The 21,567-nt window shown below is 31.4% G+C and overlaps 3 protein-coding genes across 6 annotated transcripts; 2 read left to right on the top strand and 1 right to left on the bottom strand.

The window, feature by feature from the left end:
• The first annotated feature begins 4,181 nt into the window (after window positions 1–4,181).
• LOC108325091 (perakine reductase) lies at window positions 4,182–7,990 on the top strand. 2 transcript variants are annotated; one of them, XM_017558096.2, is made up of 8 exons: window positions 4,182–4,406; window positions 5,119–5,289; window positions 5,794–5,997; window positions 6,108–6,280; window positions 6,471–6,567; window positions 6,779–6,932; window positions 7,214–7,339; window positions 7,600–7,990. In XM_017558096.2, the coding sequence occupies exons 1-8, from the start codon at window positions 4,350–4,352 to the stop codon at window positions 7,626–7,628; spliced, it is 1,011 nt and encodes a 336-aa protein (XP_017413585.1). In that variant the 5' UTR covers window positions 4,182–4,349; the 3' UTR covers window positions 7,629–7,990. The 2 variants fall into 2 exon arrangements, with proteins under 2 accessions (XP_017413585.1, XP_017413584.1); XM_017558095.2 differs by lacking the exon at window positions 7,600–7,990 and having other exon boundaries at window positions 4,184–4,406; window positions 7,214–7,574.
• A 1,011-nt stretch (window positions 7,991–9,001) lies between these two features.
• Window positions 9,002–10,152, top strand: LOC108325134 (early light-induced protein, chloroplastic). Its single transcript, XM_017558148.2, has 3 exons — window positions 9,002–9,324; window positions 9,463–9,552; window positions 9,693–10,152. Exons 1-3 carry the CDS (start codon window positions 9,181–9,183, stop codon window positions 10,035–10,037), a joined length of 579 nt encoding a protein of 192 aa, XP_017413637.1. The 5' UTR covers window positions 9,002–9,180; the 3' UTR covers window positions 10,038–10,152.
• Window positions 10,153–13,114: 2,962 nt separating this feature from the next.
• LOC108326582 (uncharacterized) lies at window positions 13,115–20,908 on the bottom strand. Of its 3 annotated transcripts, XM_017560164.2 has the most exons (18): window positions 20,430–20,908; window positions 19,608–19,841; window positions 19,233–19,296; window positions 19,010–19,139; window positions 18,771–18,915; window positions 18,381–18,620; window positions 18,214–18,298; window positions 16,787–16,889; window positions 16,432–16,557; window positions 16,235–16,348; window positions 15,353–15,471; window positions 15,163–15,250; window positions 14,983–15,075; window positions 14,760–14,849; window positions 14,504–14,623; window positions 14,308–14,399; window positions 13,892–13,949; window positions 13,115–13,432 (listed from the first exon to the last, which is right to left on the bottom strand). In XM_017560164.2, exons 1-18 carry the CDS (start codon window positions 20,617–20,619, stop codon window positions 13,355–13,357), a joined length of 2,169 nt encoding a protein of 722 aa, XP_017415653.1. In that variant the 5' UTR covers window positions 20,620–20,908; the 3' UTR covers window positions 13,115–13,354. The 3 variants fall into 3 exon arrangements, with proteins under 3 accessions (XP_017415653.1, XP_052730887.1, XP_052730889.1); XM_052874927.1 differs by lacking the exon at window positions 13,892–13,949; XM_052874929.1 differs by lacking the exon at window positions 14,983–15,075.
• Between the last annotated feature and the right edge of the window lie 659 nt (window positions 20,909–21,567).

Below are 21,567 nucleotides of genomic sequence, written 5' to 3'. Positions count from 1 at the left end.
AAAATATTTTTCAAATATAATTAAAAAAATTGTATGATAAAACATCAGTTGAAATGAATTTTATCTTTTAAAAAACATTTAAAAAAATTGTATCACAAAATATAACAAAATATATTTTTCTTAAAAAGGAATTTTAATTCTAAATAAAGGTATATAAATATATAAAATACGTTAATATTATTTTAACTAATAATCTTATTTTGATTATTTAACTTTAAAAAAACTTAAATAAAATTCATTAATAGTGATGAAGATTATTTGTTAAGGGTTTTATCTTAGAAGTATGTTGCTACAGTTTTTTTTTTTCGTCTTACAATCAAGTAGATGTTAGATTGTGTATTTTCCTTCGTATTTATAATATAATCTAATGAATTCAATTAAATTTTAAATTAAAACTTTAATTTCCTTCGTATTTATAATATAATCTAATGAATTCAATTAAATTTTAAATTACTCTATAATAAAATAATTAATAACATTACTGCAGTGCAAGTTTTAAAACACCTTTCATTATCATAAAATAATTAATCTCTAAAATATTGTTTTAATAATTAAATAAATCTATATTATAAACAAAATTGACCGTGCAATTTTATATATAAACTTAGAAAACAAGTAGTATATATTTATATAATATTAAAAGTTTAAATAGGATACAATCATTTATTTTTTATTATTTATCCAGAGGTGCAGAGGATAAAGTACTGATAAAGAACTGCTTTGCACAGAAAAGTAAAGGAGAGAGAAAAAAAGTTAACCCCGTTAGTCTGTATTTAACGGAAAGGACTTGATTGAAGCAAATTTTACCACGTTTGGACGAAATTGAAACTTTTAAACCACGTTTGAACGAAATTGAAATTTTTTTAAAAGGGTGGACGAACTTGATACACTACACCCAAACTAGGGACAAAGAAAGCAATTAAACCTATATATATATATATATATATATATATATATATATATATATATATATATATATATATATATATATATATATATATATATATATATATATATATATATATATATATATATATATATATATATATATATATATATCATTATCTTAAGTTGCTCTTAATTTATAAATTAAAATACATGTTTTGGTAATAAAAGAACTATAATACATATTTTGAAAAATACACTCTAACCCTTTTTCTTTTGAGTTTATCTTGGAATTCACCTTTCCAATTAGTAAAAAGTATATTCTTTCAAAATAAAAATTATATTCGATATTTTTTAATCCGAATAGCTGAGAGACTCTATCTACCTTTGGTATATCAAGTAATAACAAATCAACATTAATCGTTAAAAAATACAAAAAGAAAAGAGTGACAACGGTCAATCTGTAAAAGTCTCTATCTTTTCAATTTACGACTTAATATGTTATTTTACTTAATTTATAACTTTTATTTTGACTTTTAATGTAAATTTTTTTAACTGTTGTCTGAACTCTCCTAAGTCATTTTTTTTCTTTCTTTACTTCATTTTTCAACACCCATTTTTGTTAGGTTATTCTTTTATGTCAAATTTTTTAGAATGTATCCATAACATTAATTATCTATTAATGTTTTTATGTTGTCTTTTGTGGAAAACAAAGAAAATAGTAAAAGAAAAATTATTATAAAATAATAAACATCAAACAAGAGAAGGAAATAAGAGATTATAGACTCTCTTTCTTATTTTTCCTTTTGTCCTCTATAACGTAATTATATATTTTTTATTTTGTTATCTCAAATTCATATCTTTCTCTTCATCCATTTTATAAATTAGGCTTAAATACTTACTTTGCTTTCGTATTAAGGGGTGAATTTCTGATTAGTATCCGGTTTTAAAAATGAATACATTGAATCCATATGTGTATGAATAAGGTCCTGTCCATTAAGTTGACAGCAACGGCCTTAAGTCCATGCTGATGTGGCCGTATTTTTTCTCTTCTATCTTCTGCTATCAAGCTTTTTCTCTCTTTTGTTTAGCTTTTACTTTGATGATTTGTTGAACTTGTTCTTTCTTTGTGGACCTTATTCATATATTTTTCATATATAGGAACCCAATGTCTTCATTTTTAAAACCGGAACAAAAATTCAATGCAGCTCTTAACATAGAAAACGAATTGATTTTTTTCAAATATAAAAGTTAAGCTTTAAGGAATATATATATATATATATATATATATATATATATATATATATATATATATATATATATATATATATATATATATATATATATATATATATATATATATATATATTCTTAGGCAAGTTATAATTCTTTTTTTTCAAAATTGTTTTTTTCAAGTTTAATATTATTATTTTACGAAGTTGGTATCTTTGAATAGAAAAAATTGTTGATTTTATAACTTAATTAATTAAATTGTATACGTATATGAATCTAAATTGAAATTGATATATAATTATAATTTTGGATTTTTACTTCATTAATTGTCACAAGCTAAAATTTTCACAACTAATAGTCATATAATTTCTTATTTTAATTGTTTGAAGATTTTGACAACCGATCGTAATCATATAATTTCTTATTTTAATTATTTGAATTTTTTATTAGAAGTATCTAGTAAAAGTACTTTTTTACATAAAATTTTCATATTACATGTTAATGATAACTTTGACTTTTGTTATTTGTTTGGTGTGTAACATTTTTTGTAACTTTTGTTATTTGTTTGGTGCGTAACATTTTTTGTATTTATACAATTAAGTTGATTAGTTTTGTATTTTTGACTGTATTTAACGTAAGAAGATAGTTTTTTAACTTTTGTGGTGGAAGAAAGAATTTTTATCATTTTATTGTGTACATTGTTTTTGTTTTTAATAAATTAAGTGGTATAAATCGGTAGAGATTTTATATAAATTGGTGTGTTAAATTTAATCTTAAGGTTAATTGTTTGCTACTTATAAATATCTCGTGTGTTTCTGTTTAATTTTTCTTTTTATTAGATAGAAATTGGTCGAAAAGACAAGGATTTTTAGAAAAGGAAAATCGTCTTATTTTCCGTGCATATCTCTATCTCTTTTATAAGACCATAATAAAATATTCTAATAATATATTACTGTACATACACATTAACAGACATAACTATCCAAATAATTTGGATAAACAATTGATAAATATGTAAAAATAACAATCAAATTAACATTTAACTGAAAGATATACAATATCGTCTGGATTAGAAGAAAAAAAAGTATTAATAACGAAAATTTCGAACTTAACCAAAACAAAAGTAACACTTTTTTCTCCTTTAAATATATTTGACACACCCTGATGAAAAATTGCAATTAAAAAACAAAACTTTCTTCTCCACCATTCCAAATGGTTTTATTTTTATTTTTATTTTTATATACTTATTTTCCTCATGACATAAAAGTAAACGTACACATAATTTTCTTAACTGAATATATATATATATATATATATTAATTATTTATTTATTTATTCTTATTTATGTGTTGCTTTTGATTTTTTATATTTCCAAATTTAGTCTTGATAAATTTTAAAACATTAATAACTATAAAGGGTTATATACTTAACTTTTATAAAATTATAATACAATGTATGCATTCAAATTGCAAACTTTAATTATATTGAAACTGAGTTTATATTTGGCCGAACGAAGAGAGAAAACAAACTAGAAAAAAACATAAATGTAAAATTTGGACTTTGAAATTATTGTTTTGGTTTTCTTGTATAGTTTGAAAATATAAATAGCTTAACACAAGTAACTATTCCGTAACAGAATATATGTTGTTTTAATATTTAAATTATTTTAAATATTACATTAAAAAGTTTAAAGTTCCTAAAAAATGTTGAAGATTGAATGCATGCTCTTTTAATTATCTTATAATTATTGCTTGTAAGTACATGAATACGTGAATATGACATCATGTTTTATTTATGTTTTTTTGTAGAAATATAAGTTTTTTCTCTTTAATTTTGGTAATTAAAGTATATTGAACTATGATTTCGATATTAATAATTTAAATTAGATTATATTCTGAATAAGCAAAGATTGGAACCATTGGTGAGCTTATATTCAGATGCACCTACTTCCGACTATAAATTCAGAATCTACTTGCTTCGTTTTTTCTTCTCTTCAAATAATTAATATATAATATTGGAGAAACAAATTCTTCATTGCTAAAAGCGAGCTCACAGATGCTATGAAATAATTAATTTATACTTTGACGCGGTGGGAACATGTTTGAATAAGAAAAAGTTTGGGTTGGTAGTGATATGTACAGAGTGAAACACTTTACCAACTAATGGAAAATTTTCGACGTTAGCATTATTCTGTTTCAAAGTCTTAACTTTGCATTCAAAGGCGTTGAAAAATGGAGAAGGCACAGATGCAAGTCCCCAGAATTAAACTGGGTAGCCAGGGCTTAGAGGTAAACTGCTACTTTTACCATCAAACCAAGTCCTACCTTGTACTGTTATTAATTGTTGCGTTCATCGTCCAAAGTAGTTCTTACAATGAATTGAATTAACTCAACACAATTGGAAGAATGTATTCTGCCTTTTTTAGTATCTTCAATTCTCATCATATGCTTGTTTTTCTTAATCTCTTCAGAATGTCTGTTTTCATGATCATCAACTCAAGGGATTATTTTGAAAAACAAATACATAATTCCAATGCGTAAATTACAAATGAATTGTGGAAAATATTATTTAAATGAATCATCAATTCTCCTCTTCTGTTGCTGCTGTTGCTGCTTATCTATACTAATGTCATAAATCCATCTGCTCTGACTCAACTGTAGCATCATAATTTTATTTTCTGTTGGGAGGTGTTCACTGATCTAACAGACTCCTCCAGTTTTGGCATTTTGGTAACTTTTCCTGCTTCTTCATAGAAATGCAGTTGGTTGGTATACCTTAAACAGGGTTTTTAACTGCAGTCGTTGTTGCCGTTTTGTTACAATCCATGATATTAATAAATTACAGATAAATGAGATTGATGAGACAGTAACTACGATTTCAATATGATTAGGGTTTCAATGCTATTGAAAAGAGTCCAAAAACCTTCAGCAGACCTGGTCCGTGATTCAATAGTTGTGATAAAAACAGAACCTGCTATGTATATTCATTTGTGGAATGCAGGTTTCTAGGCTGGGATTTGGATGTGGAGGATTATCTGGAATTTATAATGCTCCCCTTTCACATGAAGAAGGGTGTTCAATCATTAAAGAAATATTCAATAAGGGTGTCACCTTCTTCGATACATCGGATCTTTATGGAGATAATCATGATAACGAAATCATGGTTGGCAAGGTAATACATTATCCAACTAATTAGTGTTTTTTTTTTAATTTTCTTTAATACTAAGTGGTAGAAACACATAAGCACTTGAACGAGTATTATATTGTAGTAACTTGATTAGTCAGCTGACTCAAATAAATCACTCTACATACGACGCAAATTGCCTGTATTTATGCCTTAAAAATCTCATTATAAAATGACAACATAAATATAAATTTTCTCAGACAATCTTCTAGTGCAGGAATAACAAACTTGTGGGAAGTTCAAGTCCATTATGATATAATTGTGACCTAATAAGAGTAAAAAGGGAGAGGACGATAGTTAAAACCACTGTATTTACTCCAACTCACTTCATACTATTCTCAATACAGTAGTTTAGTTGGCCATTTTATAGGCAAATTTCATACATTAAAATATTGTAAATTTGCCAAGCTGTGCATTTAAGGCGGTGGAGCATTCTTATCTAGTAGAATTGTATCATAATATAATTAAAAGTGTCTTTAATACTGTAAGCAGGCTTTAAAACAACTTCCCCGAGAACAAGTCCAGTTGGCTACAAAATTTGGTGTTACTGTATCTGAAGGGTTGGTTTTCGGGGTAAAGGGTACCCCTGAATATGTGCGAGAATGCTGTGAAGCTAGTCTTAAGCGGCTTGATGTGGACCACATTGATTTATACTATCAACACAGAGTTGATACTTCAGTGCCAATTGAAGACACTGTAAGCTTTGAATGCTTTTCCTTTCCTGTTAGTTATGTATACCATTCCAATTTTCAACATTTTTAAATTGTGGATGATTATGTGTTTTAACATTGAACTCTGCATGGAAGATGGGAGAGCTCAAGCAGCTGGTAAATGAAGGAAAGATAAAATATATTGGGTTGTCTGAGGCTAATGCTGACACTATAAGGAGAGCTCATGCTGTTCATCCTATTACTGCTTTGCAAATGGAGTATTCCTTGTGGTCCCGTGACATTGAAGAAGAAATAATTCCACTCTGCAGGTATTAAAGTAGGAAGATTAACTCCTATTCTATTTTCTGACTACAAATTATACATTTTTCTTGAGTTTTAATCTGATGTATTTTCTATCTAGTTCTTTCAGTTATGCTTTTAACTTGCATTATCTAAAAAGTATCTCAAAGAATTTTGTTATTGTCTAATGTCTAACTAGGATGCAGTTTGTACTTGTAGAGAACTTGGGATAGGAATTGTAGCATATAGCCCTCTTGGCCGTGGCTTTTTTGCAGGAAAGGCAGTGGTGGAGACGTTGCCTAGTCAGAGCCTTCTGGTATGCAGCTAATGACTAAGAAGTACATTTTTCATGTTTGCATGAAGTTGTAGCTTTTTCCTGTTGCGATGGTTAAGAAAATAACACCAAGGGAAGTTTAAGCTGCTTGTTGGATCACATATACGGAGAGGGAAAATGAGATATGAGACTCGAGTTATTTCTATTTCTGCAGTCACTGTCTATTGAAATTTGCTATTATTTTCTGTAACAGACTATGCATCCCAGGTTCACTGGAGAAAATTTGGAGAAGAACAAGCTTTTCTATAAACGACTTGATGACCTGGCTTCTAAGCATGCATGCACTCCTTCACAATTAGCCTTAGCATGGCTTCTCCATCAGGGAAACGACTTAATCCCTATACCTGGTATGTCTTTATTACATTTACAAAGACTTTCATTTCCACATGTTTGATGAGTCCCTTACTATCTAATTTTGCTGTCCATTTTCTTACTTTTCTTTTGTCAAACGTGCTTAACAAATTATGCCAATTTATTTGTCTGAAAAAATTACCGCTCGTACAGAAGGAGAAAAATAACATGATATCTAGAACTTGTTCATGAAATATGTAACTATTGTAAGCATGAGAATTTGTAGATTAATTCCAACGACCAAGTGCTTTTATTGTGTATTCCTTGATGCTATCAGGGACTACTAAACTGAAGAACTTTGAAAACAACGTTGGATCTCTGACTGTTAAGGTTACAGATGAGGATTTGAGGGAAATTTCTGAAGCAGTTCCTGATTATGAAGTTGCTGGGACACGAGAGTATGGTATGTTAAGTAACTACAGTTGGAAGTTTGCAACTACACCACCCAAGTAATTGAGCTGAGAGGAATCGTGCAACTCTGTCATGATAATGTTGTATTTGTATTCACTCCTTATGCCTATCACAATAAAATTCTAACTGGAGTACTGTCCTCGGTGTGCATGGAAATTGATGATATTTTCTCTTCCCCTTAAACAAAGTAATCGATTATTCTGGACTTTGATATGATTTCATATTTACATGTGCATTCTGGAACATTTTCAGATTGTTTATTCTGGAACTCAAATTTTTGAGTGTATGGAGGTGCAGAAATAAATTATGGAGGTGTAGAAAGAAACTGCCCGTGACCAAATACTATTCCAGGATCAGGGCCGATCCAAGGTGAGGAATTACTTTTCGGCTGTTGCTTCCTGCACCACGTCAAATTTCTCCTCCCACTCAATCAAAAAGCTTCCTGGAAAATGTTTTCGTAAAAGGAGGGGTTGATTGATTTCTGGCGAAATTGTTTATTTGTTTTTTCGGAAAAGAAATTCTGGAGTTGATAGGGTGTAGGAAGAAAATGATAGGGTACAGAAAGTAATTGCCTTGTTTTTTTTTTACTTGAACAAATACAGTAACAATTAATAATTAACTACCGAACAATTAAGGAAATAAACGTATGTATTAAAAATAATATACGTATATAAGAATTAAATAATGTAATAAATAATTTTGAAGTATTCAATACTTTTTTTTCCTTTCAAAAGGTGATTATGTTAGTAGCAGCAAGGTGTTAATGGATTTATTAACTTCTTTATAAAAAAAATCAATAAGCACGAGTATAAAAATGGTCTCTGACTATTTATACTAAATTCATCATCCAATTTATATAAAAATAAATAAGTTTGAAATTGGATTGTCGAACAATCTCATCCAATGCATTGTCTAATAACATTAGTTGTTACATAGATTGAAAAAAATAAGACTTCATGAAAATTTTACTGCCGTCCAACCAATTTACTACATTGAGATCTAAATATAAAAAAAATATTTTATTTTATATTTAAATATATGTAGGTGGAATCGGGATTAAATCCTGTAAACTAATCTTACACTTCATCCACAACTTGAAGTCATAGGTCCAATCAAATTCTTAGAAGGCATGTCATCTTAATTGCGTCAAAATTTCAACGAATTACGCTTACGTTCCTCCCTCAACACTGCTTAATCTCACATCTCATTATTTCATCACTATTTCTTTATAAATTTACTATGAAACTATTTTACATGGTTTATCATTATATTTTATAATTTTCAAAACTCTATTATATATATTCAGCGTAATCACACAGAAAAAATAAAATACCTTTAACATTATATTATTAAAAGAAATCATATGTTGTTTGGTGATGATTATTACGTAGATGTGTGTAGAATGTTCTAGGTCTCACCAAAGAAGAAGCGGTAACAAAAAGTGAAGGGCGGGAGCATTAAAAAGCGGAAAGACCTGATATTGACCTAGTGTTTCTTTATGGTTCTTATGAAAGCCACGTCTTCTACTTGAGCATGTGTGGACAAGTGAACCCACGTGAACCAATGAGCTTTAGGACCTAGATACACGTGACGTGGAACCTAAATATCCACCACAATACTTGCCATCTAATTCTATTTAACCACCCTTCTTCTCCACTTCTTCTACCGTAGCAAGGATTCTGAGAGCACTGAAGCCTAGTTCATCAAGTTATCCTCATTATTTCTAAGTCTTTAGGTTGCAGAAGCTTCTTTATTATAAGTCCTCGTCTCTAGCATCTGTCATAGTGTCACATTGTCTGTAACTTGGAACTTTCTCACTCAACCAACTCATCTATGGCTGTCTCATCTTATGCCATGCAATCGATCCTGGCAAACCCTATGATGGGCATGTCCACCAGATCTAGGGTGAACCATTTTGGTATTCCTGCTATGTACTTGAGAAGGAACGTTAGCCTGAGAGTTAGGTCCATGGCTGAGGTAGTGGATCTCACCATGGTTTCATATATTATAGTATATATAATGTTTCTTTCATGTCGTAATGTTATTTGAATTGTTCCTTATCATTATGGTACTATCATCTGTTATTAACTATCATTTTTCTTTTGTTATATGCAGGAAGAGCAACAAAGTGAGCCAGCAGGCCCAGTTACACCACCACCATCAGTAGAACCTGTGAAACAACCAGCCACTACTGCCTCACCAAAGGTGAGCTCAGTGTTAAATGTTTAACAAAACATTATGACTTTTGTCGTTCTTTCTGCTTTGAGGTTTGGCCTCTGAAGGTGGAAGGAGATTTCACATTTATTCATTTGAGTTTATAATATTGAGAAGGTGGTAATTGACAGGTGAGCACGAAGTTCTCGGATGTGTTGGCATTCAGTGGACCAGCACCAGAGAGGATCAATGGAAGGCTGGCGATGATTGGGTTTGTAGCTGCAATGGCAGTGGAAGTAGCGAAAGGGCAGGGTGTGTTTGAACAAATATCGAACGGTGGCATCCCATGGTTCTTGGGGACAAGTGTGGTTTTTACACTTGCTTCCTTGGTGCCTCTGTTCCAAGGGGTCAGTGTGGAGTCAAAATCCAAAGGGTTCATGTCATCAGATGCAGAACTTTGGAATGGGAGGTTTGCTATGTTGGGTTTAATTGCGCTGGCTTTTACAGAGTATGTCAAGGGAGGCACCCTGGTGTAAATACTACAGTGACTCACACAAATGGTCTAATAATCATTCGTGGTTAGAGACACCAATCTATCTGTACCTGTGTTTTCTTAAACTACATATCAATGAACGTAAACAAAATTCATGACATTGATTTCTTGTCTGTCTTGCATAGGAATATGTAATATCAATTATCTTAACGAAGCTTCTTCTTTAAGCAGAGTTAACTACAAAGTATAGACGCAGTGTCTTAGATTGCCAATAATCAGAATTGAAGTATGTGCAGAGATGAATGGCATGATAAAGTAAAAGGAATTTTGTTTTAAAAGTGAAATAAAAAAAAATTAATGTAAGATGTTAGGACAGTGAATATAAAGAAACAGCGTTATTATCCATCGAAATTGAAATACAAATATTTTGGAACAACATGATTTTTCTGTGTTAACATATATTGAGAAAAGTGTCTGAACTTTATGAACACTATTTCAAAAAGAAAATTATTATATAAATAGAGTAACAGAATTAAAGAGTAGTCTAAGTGTACATTATAAACTGTTTCACACCATATAACTGCCGCAACCCCCACATGCAACAACAGAGAACATGAAAACACAACAAACATGGCTAACAAGTAGGTATCGTGCTAATAGTGTTTTGTTCGAGACTTTCCTTCAACATAGTAATACAATAATTTGATAACCTTGTAAACTGAAAAAAAAAGAGAGAAAAGGTTTCATAGCGAACTTACATCGTAAGAGAAAGTGTAGGTTTCTTTAAAGTTAATTTATTTTGAAAATTATGGGTCTTGTTTTAAAAAAATAATAAAAGAAGGTAAGTCGTAGTGTAATTGTGATGTTGTTTGGGAAAAGTATAAGTTTTGACGTACGTATTGTAGTTGTATTGTAGTACATCGCGATGATTTTAGTGTAAGTTCAAATCGGTTATTTTTGGGGTAATTTGATTAAAAGCGTAATTAAGTTAAACATTAATTGATAAAAAAATTGTATTAACAATTGATAATTTCAATTTAACTTTTTGCATAAAATAAATTTTTTGCATAAGAGAATTGGTGTCAGTCTACAGCAATTTCAACTGTACCAGCAGGGACCGGACGCCGTACGGAAGGACATCCACGTCATCGGACTATCAAACGTACCGGCCGACTACATTAGCGTATGAGACCTAGGAAACTACACTTCTACTGGGAAGGGTTAGGTATTGAAGGGCGACGCCCGTGTGTCCCGTGATCACTCATTATTGTGGAAGGTTATGTATGACAGGGTGGACACCCGTGCGCCCATAACTCAAGACTCATCCGAAGCCGGCCGCCCAGGCCGTGGACCCGTCAGGACCGGCCGGTCTCGAGGATAAGACCCGCGAGGGCGGCCGGCCGTGTTACTAATCATCTTAGTTTAAGGTAAGTAGGGTTTAAAAGCTATTTGGGCTGAATTGGGCCGTGATTAACTTTTCACTAATCCCAAGCCCATAGCGAAAACTATAAATATAGATCCAGGGTGAGTGGTAGATAGGTTGCATTTACTGCACATTCATTACTGTCTGAGAAAAATGCCTTAGTTCTCAACTGACTTTGGCATTGGAGAATCTTTTGCAGGTCTCCCACCGGCGAACTGAGGAGTAAGTACAGAGGATCCGACGTACGAAATACGAGAAGAGAGTGACGTGGAGACGCCAGCACAGCCCCTCACATCCGAAACATCAACTTTAATGAGATTTATATTTTAGTTAAAGTTATACTCACTTCTAATTATTAGCCTTATCCTTCTCACAACTTTTCCAAATAATATTACTATTATTAAGTAACACGAACCATTTTTGTAATATTTTTTAAACGAAATCCATATGCATAATTTTTAAAATAAATTAATTCCATTTGTAAAAAAAACAAAAGTGTGACATTGTGAGTAATTTCCGTATTTCAAAATCTGATTTAAAGAAAAAATATATTTTTAATTTAATTTTTAAATACCAAATACAAACATATTTTACAATGTATTAAAAAAAATCATAATAAATTAACCTCATTTGTAAAAAAACTGAAAGTGTGACATTGCGAGTGAATTTTCGTATTTTAAAAACTGATTTAAAGAAAAAATGTTTTTAATATAATTTTTAAATTTCAAATACAAACACATTTTACAATGTAATTAGGTTAAAATCTAATTAATAAAAAAAATTATAATAGGAATTCACAATTTCAATTAAAACTTTTATATAAGAGAACTCGTGCTATCCATAACAGTTTCAGTAAAATTTATATTTTAACTGAAAATTTGATTACTAACTATTTTCCTTCTCACGATTTTTTTCATTTTCAAATAATATCACTGTTACACAACACGACTTAACCATTTATTTTGTTAATTTTTTAAACAAAATCCATATATATAATTTTCAAAATAAATTAACCTCATTTGTAAAAAGACAAAAAATGTGACATTGCAAGTGATTTTCCATATTTGAAAACCTGATTTAAAGGAAAAATATATTTTTAATTTTATTGTTAAATACCAAATACGAACATATTTTACAATAATGTCTTACAAAAAAATTAAAGAAATTTATTTAAAAAATTGTTTCAAGTTAATGTTTATCACAATTGTAGAAAGCACTGGTAGTTCATATTTTGAATTCGTCCAGAGGTTTCTAATTTAGGGGTAAAATGTGGTAAACACTTTTACCAAATCATCACTTTTTCAAGGATGGAACAATGCAAGGATTCGAATAAACAAAAATCTAACTCGAGAGTTACCCAATGCATATTACAATGCAAGCACCCGTTTGTTCAAGTATAAAAAATATTTTCAAAGAAATACATTACATTGTAAAAAATGCTACAATAATTATCATAATAACTGCCTAAGTTTGATTCAGAATATATAAAAAAGGAATTCTCAATCGTATTAGTAAAAGGCATAATTGAAAAACAAATACATATCATAATTATTATGCAACATTCCATTATTGTTCAATTAAAACAATGTTGATGAATGATACAGACCTGTTTATCATGCTGACACAAAATACAGAGGCAATACAAAACGAGAAGTTCCAAGATGAAAAAAGGCGTTAGGTACCGAAGCACAAGGAAGTGAGCCCAAAAAACTTATGATATGACATGGATATATTAGTGTCACCCCCTTATTAATTACACGATATCTGAACTTCATCTACGGGTATGGATCTCTACACTCAATTTATGAACAGAAAAGAATGAGAACAATACACATCTCGGCAGTTTTCTTCTTTTTTCAGAAATTGTATCTATTGCGTATGTACAAATATTCACCAATAGAAACTATATCTTCAGCCACGTTTGTAAAACCCCTCGTTTATGGATCAAGCTGATATTCAGGCTTGTCAAAATCACCATTTTGGAGGGTGCTTCCCACCACCCCATTTTCAAGTCCCTGCAAATCATTTCAAGTCAAAGACCAAAACAATAGAAGGAAGGAGTGTCGCATCCAATACAAATGAAATTAAGACCACACTACAATAAATTGATGTTGACCTAACACTACACTACACAGGACAATGCTATAAGACGGAAGGTGGGAACCAGACCTATCGCCCTTTAATTACGTGTTTAATACGTCAAATATAACGGGATGATTCAAATTTGGTCCAGCGGGGGTACGACCTTGGTTTTGTACTTAATAAATAAATGTCTCTCCCACTGTGCACTACACAGATGGGATGCAAGAATGACAATGATGGTAGGCATTAATCCATCATAAAAACAACAACATAATAAGCAAAAGCTAAAGGAAGGCTGCCACTCATGAAAAAAAGAAAAAGAAAATGTAATGTTTGATGTTGTATGTACGCACAGACAATAACAAAAAAAGCAGAGGTGTTCAGATACATACTTCCGTTTGTAGATCAACTGGAAACAAATTTATAGCTCCTGTATTGAATGAGAATCCACTGAAGAGGACACAACTTTTGCATTAGTGCATGCACAATGGGAAAAAGAACATGGGCGAAAACGATTGACAAAGAGTTAAGATAAAAAATAAGATCGATAATACAATCAATTCCAGGAGCTAGCGTTTTTTCAAGTCTCAATGAACAATGATTACCTAGATACTACTACAACCAATTCCTGGAGCTAGTGTTTTTCAAGTCTCAATGCATAAAGATTATCAAGGTTTGCTACTTAATGAGCAAGCATATGCAATTTACAAGCAGGACGAAATGAAACAATACCAACATAATTCAAACTGAGTAAAATAATAATGAATAGCCCTCAGACAACGTGAATAAAATGCTTTAGGAATCATACCAATGGGATAGCACTAGCTGCCAGACATACGGGATAAAAAACTCCTCTGGATGACTCTCTTGTTCATATGTAAAGCGCAGTTGAGTAAACATCTGCCAAAAAAGATACAACCTCAGAAAACCAAGACAATAATCCACCTAATGATATTTCATCACAGAAAGCAAACCACAAATCAGAAAACCATATTCCACCTTACCTTCATTCCATCACCCCTCCAAGAACGACAATTGACAGTTATGACTTGGAGTACTTCATTGACTGACCAGTCACCGTTCTCTCTTTGAGCATCCATATGACTATTGAAAAAATCTAATACCTGTAAATATTTAATAGATAATTCTTCATTAATGTGACTAAAGATATAACAAAACTTGCTCCTTCAAGAGTTACAAGATTTCATAAGGGTCAGGATATCTTGTAACTTTCATTTAAGTATAACAAATAACACGTACAGTATAAATGTTATCAATCAATTCATTGAAGCGTGGATGATTCTTGAATGGCTGAAAGACTTCCTGCCTGTGCATTATTGCATATACTACCTGCCCCGGTCACATAAGAGGTCAGTAAGATGGATGTATAAGGTTATAATGTAAATTACAGATACCGCAAACTAGATCAAAAATAGACATTATATCATATGTCTTCTCAATCAATCAAATAAAAATCATCTACCTCAGGATTCCGAGGCAGTGCATAAGTCAGGATTGCATTTATTATTTCTAGTACAAGCCTCAAGAAGTCAGTGTAAATGTGCAATTCAGTTGACTGCACCAACAAATTAGATAGTTTATAAAAAGGAATAATCTAAGTTTGTAATCAGTAAAATAAAAAAAGCACGAAGGCAGTACATACCATATCTTCTACAAGGTTGTTTCCTTCAAATGAGTTACCTTTTGCTGTATGCAGTTTATTATCTTTGTGTTCAGCTAATTTGTTATACCTGTTAAGAAGAAAATATTTGACCTCATTTTAAACCACAGATTACAATGTTCCATAAAATTGAGAATGGAAGATTATGAAGGCCAGCAAAAGAGTGACATACTTGCGTGAAAGCATGTCAAAAAGGCTGACTAGTCTCTGAGATGCATATGCACTCAAACGATGAACATGAGGTGCCATGTTTGCCAAGGTTGCCAAACATGTTGTTTGGAGATAGACATCCTATCATAATTCAACAAAAAACAGAATGATCGGAGGAGATATATATAAATAAAACAAACAATTTTATTAGTTTTATAAACGTAAACTACATAGGTAGACATTAACTAACATACTTCAATGATTTTGGAGTCTCAATCCAAGGCTTGTACAGTTGTAAACTTAATGTCTGTCCTTAAAAGTACGGGTTTTATTCATGAATACTACTTTTAATACATAATGTCCAAATATCCTATTTTCTCATACTAACTAAAGATAGCAACACCAACTCAACAAATGCAACTTATAATTCACGTACTTGAGTGAAAATTATATAACCGAGATAGAGACTTTAAGGTTTAATATTTGTTGAATATGAGTTCACAATGATAGAAAAGGAAAATCCCAATGGATGCCCTCCCCAAATATACATTAGAATTTCACAGGGGTTGTTCTAATTTATTTGGGTGAACGGTATAAATATATGTCCAAGTCCAGTGCAATTCATCAGCAGAAACAAATCCAGTTTTCAACATGAGGTAAAGTATCCATAATTCAACTATGATGGAATGAAGTATTTCACATAAAACAGAAACATTGAAATTAATAGAATCAATCACTTCATTCAACTAATAAAGACATAATTCATACAAACTCAGAACAGTGACACATATCTCGGTAATAACCATATTAATTGGCCAATATATTAGGTATTTTTAATATATGTATGTCTGAATTAAATAATCATGAAATGAATTGACAGTACATCTGTGTTTAAGATGTATACCCGGAGTTTCGACAAATTATACTGTACAGTTCTGATAAGAATTATGACCATGAAAGAACCAAGAGATGTCTGATGGAGAAGGCGTTCTTTGTACCATGGGACACCAGTCAATATCTGTCCATTCATATACCACGTTAGCATGTAGCACAGTCCACACATTTTTAGAACAAAATCTAATGTCAAACAACAACTTTTACCAGCTTATGAATGCTCGCATTAAAAGAAGAATCTTGACTGAGTATGAGAAGAATAATTAGCAACATGTAAATTTGATTAGCCGTCCTTGTAGAAGCATTGTACAAAGCTTCCAGAATTGGCATTAACTGTTAATTTCATAAGATAAACAGGTATTAGAATTAGGCTAATCATCCGTCATTCTACAGTATTAGCAGGTTGTTAATATATCAGACGGTAATCAAGTAAATACATGTTTTAAAAAGCAATAATCCTCAACATAGCTTTATCCGAAGTTCTTCCTGACTTTTACATATATAAATAATTAATTCTTTCCCAATTGCTTCACAGGAGAAACTTAAATTTGCTCCTTCGTACCAATGTATCCAGATCTGTCCGCACCAATACATACTCCAAAAAGGCAGAATTCCCTTGCAACAACGAGTAAAGCAGCAGTACAGCTGCCTCATCAGCTAAGCATCTGCAGAGGAATAAACATTGAAAAGTTAAAAAAAACAAACTATTGAGCAAAATCCAAAAATATCTATAAATATCTAATCTCATGATCAAAATGTATGTGCCTTGGTGTGAAGGTGTGTTGGATATTCTACATCGATTAGAAATAAGAAAAATTTGCTATATATAAGTGGATGCAAATCTCATCTTACAAGTCGGTTTAGTGAGGTTGAGTTCAGTTTAAAGTCTACTTCTTAATGTCCAAATCATTGGAATGTAGTCATTCATATATTAAAGTACATTAAAAAATATCCTAGAAAAAGTTAGTTATATGGTCACAATAACCATACTAAAGTTATCTATTGTTCATATACTAATTGGACATGATCTCCTTCTGATAAAATATCTACTTTTAAATATTGTGTCTCCAGTGGTGATAACTTGATATCTTGGAAGAGGAATAAACAAAATGCTGGGGTCAAATCTAGTGCGGAAGCAAAATATAAAGTTATGGTCTTAGCAACTTGTGAGCTTATTTGACTTAAAACAATTACTTAAAGAATTGCAATTTGGAGATGTCACTCAATGACACTTATATGTGACATTCAGGCTATTCTTCATATTAGATCTAATCTCATTTCTCATGAAAGGACCAAACACATTGAAAATGATTGTCATTTCATTCGAGAAAAGATTTATATTTGGAGATGAAGATTGAGTTTGTCAACCCAAATTATCAATTAGTAGATATTTTTATTAAGTCTTTATAAGGACCTATAATTGATTATATTTGTAACAAACTAGGTACATAAGATTTATATGTATCAATTTCAGAGAAAATATTAGATATTATTAAGATATCATTAGATGATGTCAGTTATAATATCATTTGTATGTGAACTAAGCCAAATTTTTTGTATGATTCATTATTATAAATGCATTGCTCTATGTGTATATTCTACGCAAATATGCCAGAAACATGAACGACAAAGAAATTTGTAGCTAATTGAAGACCAAACATGATAGTAGGTGAGGAAAATAAGGATCTAATTCTTATTTCTAGTTTATTTTACCTTTTCCCTCCCTCACTTTGATGTGAGAATCAATTGGTGAACAGAGTGTAAGAAACAAGTTCTCTAAATGTCATAATAAGACTGATGGACGGCACACGTGCTAATTATGTGACATTTGAGATGCAGAAGTTTTGACTTATAGTGATAAGAAACAGTTTACAAACATGCAGATTATACTACCATACTTTGCAGAGATGGACTCAATTAAAACCATAGCTAAGCATGAAATGAATGTAGTATGTTAATTGTAAAAAACCACCAGAGCAAGAAACTCACATCCCAAGTGTATCAAACAACAAAGCAAAGGGAAGCTTTATGTGTTGAGCACTATGCGCATTGCCCTCAATGTCTACACGATCCACTGCATTTATAGGTCTGATAAAAAAATTGCTAGCATCCTTAATCAATTAAAATAATATGAAGAGATATGAAAAATACATTACATTCACAATCATTTGCATGTTCCAACGCCTTGCAGTAAGGATTTTCAGAGAAGTGGGAATTTTCTTTGAGTAAAAAATCTGACGTCGAAGATTTGTTATTTGCATAGTCCTCACTCATGACACATTTGTGATAATGAACAAGAACAAGCAGCACATGAATACTGATATCTGCAATTGGACCTTTCGATCCTTCACCACTCGAACTGACCAAATAACTAAATGGAAATAAAACAATATTTGCTGCAAGGTAAAAATACAAAAAACTACATATCAGTGAGCTCCCAAACTTCACAAAGTAATCTTTGAGCAATTATATTAATTATATTCAAAATGCTTATTTGACTTCAAAAAATCCATAAATACTAAGAAAAGTATCTGCAGTCATCATACCAGCTGCAGAACCAACTCTCTGTAGCACACTACTCTGACTTCCATCAGATAAGATGGAATAAGTAGCCCTATTAAATGGAACATCAGAACGCATCATGAAGTTTAGAAGCAATCTGCGAACAACTGAACCAATCAGAGAGCTGTCCTGCAAAAACCACAAGCATAGATGTTTACAATCTATCTGCTAATACACAATAACTAAACAACTGAAGTTTGATGCTAAAATATGAAGTTTTAACCTGAGCCATTGCTGCATCAAGAAAGGGGTTCACATCATTGGGCCCAGGAGATGACCCACAGAGAAGCTGAGTTGACATTGCAATAATCATGAAATTAAGCAGCTCTAGGTGTAGGAGAAATGTGTCTGGACTATAATAATAATATTAAATTGTCAGGACAGATAGCTTACTAAATAACTCAACAAGAATTAGCACGTTAAATTATTCATGGGTAATGATATACCTCACTTCTACTGATGCTATAAAGTTCAGCACATTCCGCATAACAAAATTTTCAATGGTTTGATCTGCATTAAAATAAAAATTTAAAAACAATTAAGAGATTTGAATAATACTGGAAACACACACATAAAAACCAAAAAAAGTTTTGAAAGGGGTATATGACATAATTCAGAAATCCAATAAAAGTAAGGAAGTACCGATTAAAACCCATGCTTGTGTCACATAAAAATAATAAGCGGATACTGAACCCAATATTTCTCACTCAGTAGGAATCAAAATTAAGTTTCAGCTTTCTAACGAATCTTGAGTTCAATATAATTTTAATGCTACGTTTGCGCGGTTTAATTGTATATCTGAAACAAAGAGTCATACATACCTCTCAAAACGTCCTTCGGTACAGCCTCATTATCTTCAATTGACAGGTATAACTGGATATCCCCTTGGACACTTTCAATCAAGTACTTTAAAAATATTGAACTGAAGTACACTGCATTAACAGCTTTTTTATAGACCAAGGGCGATACACCAGAAGAAGACACGCCCTGTTGCAAGCAGCAAGCTAGATGGAACAAAATCTTAGCGAGATGTCTGGTGTGACAATTATTTTTGGCTGCAAAACAATTAGGAGAAAAACAATAACCAAGTGTTCAAAAAACAAGATCTTACCACGGGGGAAAAATCACTCCTAAACAGCCGAACATCAATTAACAAATCATAACATAAACTAAACTTTAAAACAGAGTCAAACTATAAATCATTAAGAATTACTTCAATTAAAAACCCAATTTCTTTAGAACATATAATTACCATTATGAAGTTCTTGACATTATCATAATTAGGAGAAAAACAATAACCAAGTGTTCAAAACAAGATCTTGCCACGGGGAAAAAATCACTCCTAAACAGTCGAACATCAATTAACAAATCATAACATAAACTAAAATTTAAAACAGAGTCAAACTAAAAATTATTAAGAATTAATTCAATTAAAAACCCAATTTCTTTAGAGAATATAATCATCATTATGAAGTTCTTGACATTATCATAATTGCGATATTGGAAAACCGTACCCCTTCAACATTCTGAGCCATTAACCAACAGAATGTGCCAAGAATTGAACAATTGAAACCTCTCCTTCAAATCATTACCATTCTAAGTCTAAAACGATGACCAAATAAAGTAATTAGAACATGGCAAACCTAATAGCTCGCAAGCTTGTTGAACACGTTGAGCCGGCCATTGGACATTGAGAGGAAGCTCCAGCAATTTCTGCCAGAACTCTGACGAGAGAGGGAAGGGCTGGTTATCGACTAAAGTTCCGATCAGATACTCCGCCGTCTCCGGAGAGAATGTGCCACTCTTGCGCGGCGTTGACGGCACCGACCCCATTCGAAGAAATAAGGGTTTTTTCTCGCGATGCGGTCGTCGCTACTTTGTGAAATCTCGTGGACTCTAATTTGGTGTCAGATTCAGGGCAACGGCATTGCGCGAAAACAAGCGGAGAGATCAAAAGGATTTGATCCGAAGGAAAAAACAGAGGTAGATTTTTAAAATCTCGAGAGCTAGTGAAGGGAACACAGAGAGTGTAGAAGGGTGAAGAACCGCAACAACGACTAAGAGCTTCCGAACGAAGGTTTTGCAGAGAAATTAAGGTCTTGTTTGGATGTTTACGCGTTTTGCGTTTTTATTTGGCGAAATCGCACTTTTAAATTGTTAAAACCCAAACAGGATACATTTTACTTCCGACAAAATACAAATATATTTTTTCTTCTTTTAATTTTTTAAATATCGTCGCTAATAAAACAAAAAATAGTAATAAAGTATCGTATTCAAATTTTCGTCCCCATTTTGTCGAAACAAAAAATTAGTATGGAGATTTATGTTTGATATGAAAATGTAAAAGATCTGAAACCTTGTTAAAGCTCCAATTATCTTAATCACGTATTATGGCAGATAATAAAACTTAATATTAATAGAAAATAAAACATTACGGCGATTATTTTCATGATGCAATGTGCATTTAGCCTAATGCTTGACTATAATCCAATGCGGTTCCGCCTGATTGTGTGCCAAACACGTGAGTGGAACACTGATAGTAAATTAAACACTTCATGTGATGTATTATGGTGTGCACACACAAAAAACATAATAAATAACAAAAAAATATTTTAGTGCATAAATATGTATTAGATTCGTATTTCGAATATGCTCGATAAAAAGTATTCATAATTAAAAACTAGGCTTCTTTTAATATCATGTACTTTTGTTATGTATAATAAGAAAATGAGGATACTGAATGACTAATGTTTAATATCTGTAGTCACGTTTAAATGTTAT

The sequence above is a fragment of the Vigna angularis genome, chromosome 3 (assembly GCF_016808095.1).
Source record: "Vigna angularis cultivar LongXiaoDou No.4 chromosome 3, ASM1680809v1, whole genome shotgun sequence".
Taxonomy (NCBI): domain Eukaryota; kingdom Viridiplantae; phylum Streptophyta; class Magnoliopsida; order Fabales; family Fabaceae; genus Vigna; species Vigna angularis.
Note: the sequence above shows the minus strand (reverse complement) of the source record. Positions and strands in the feature narration are given on the sequence as shown.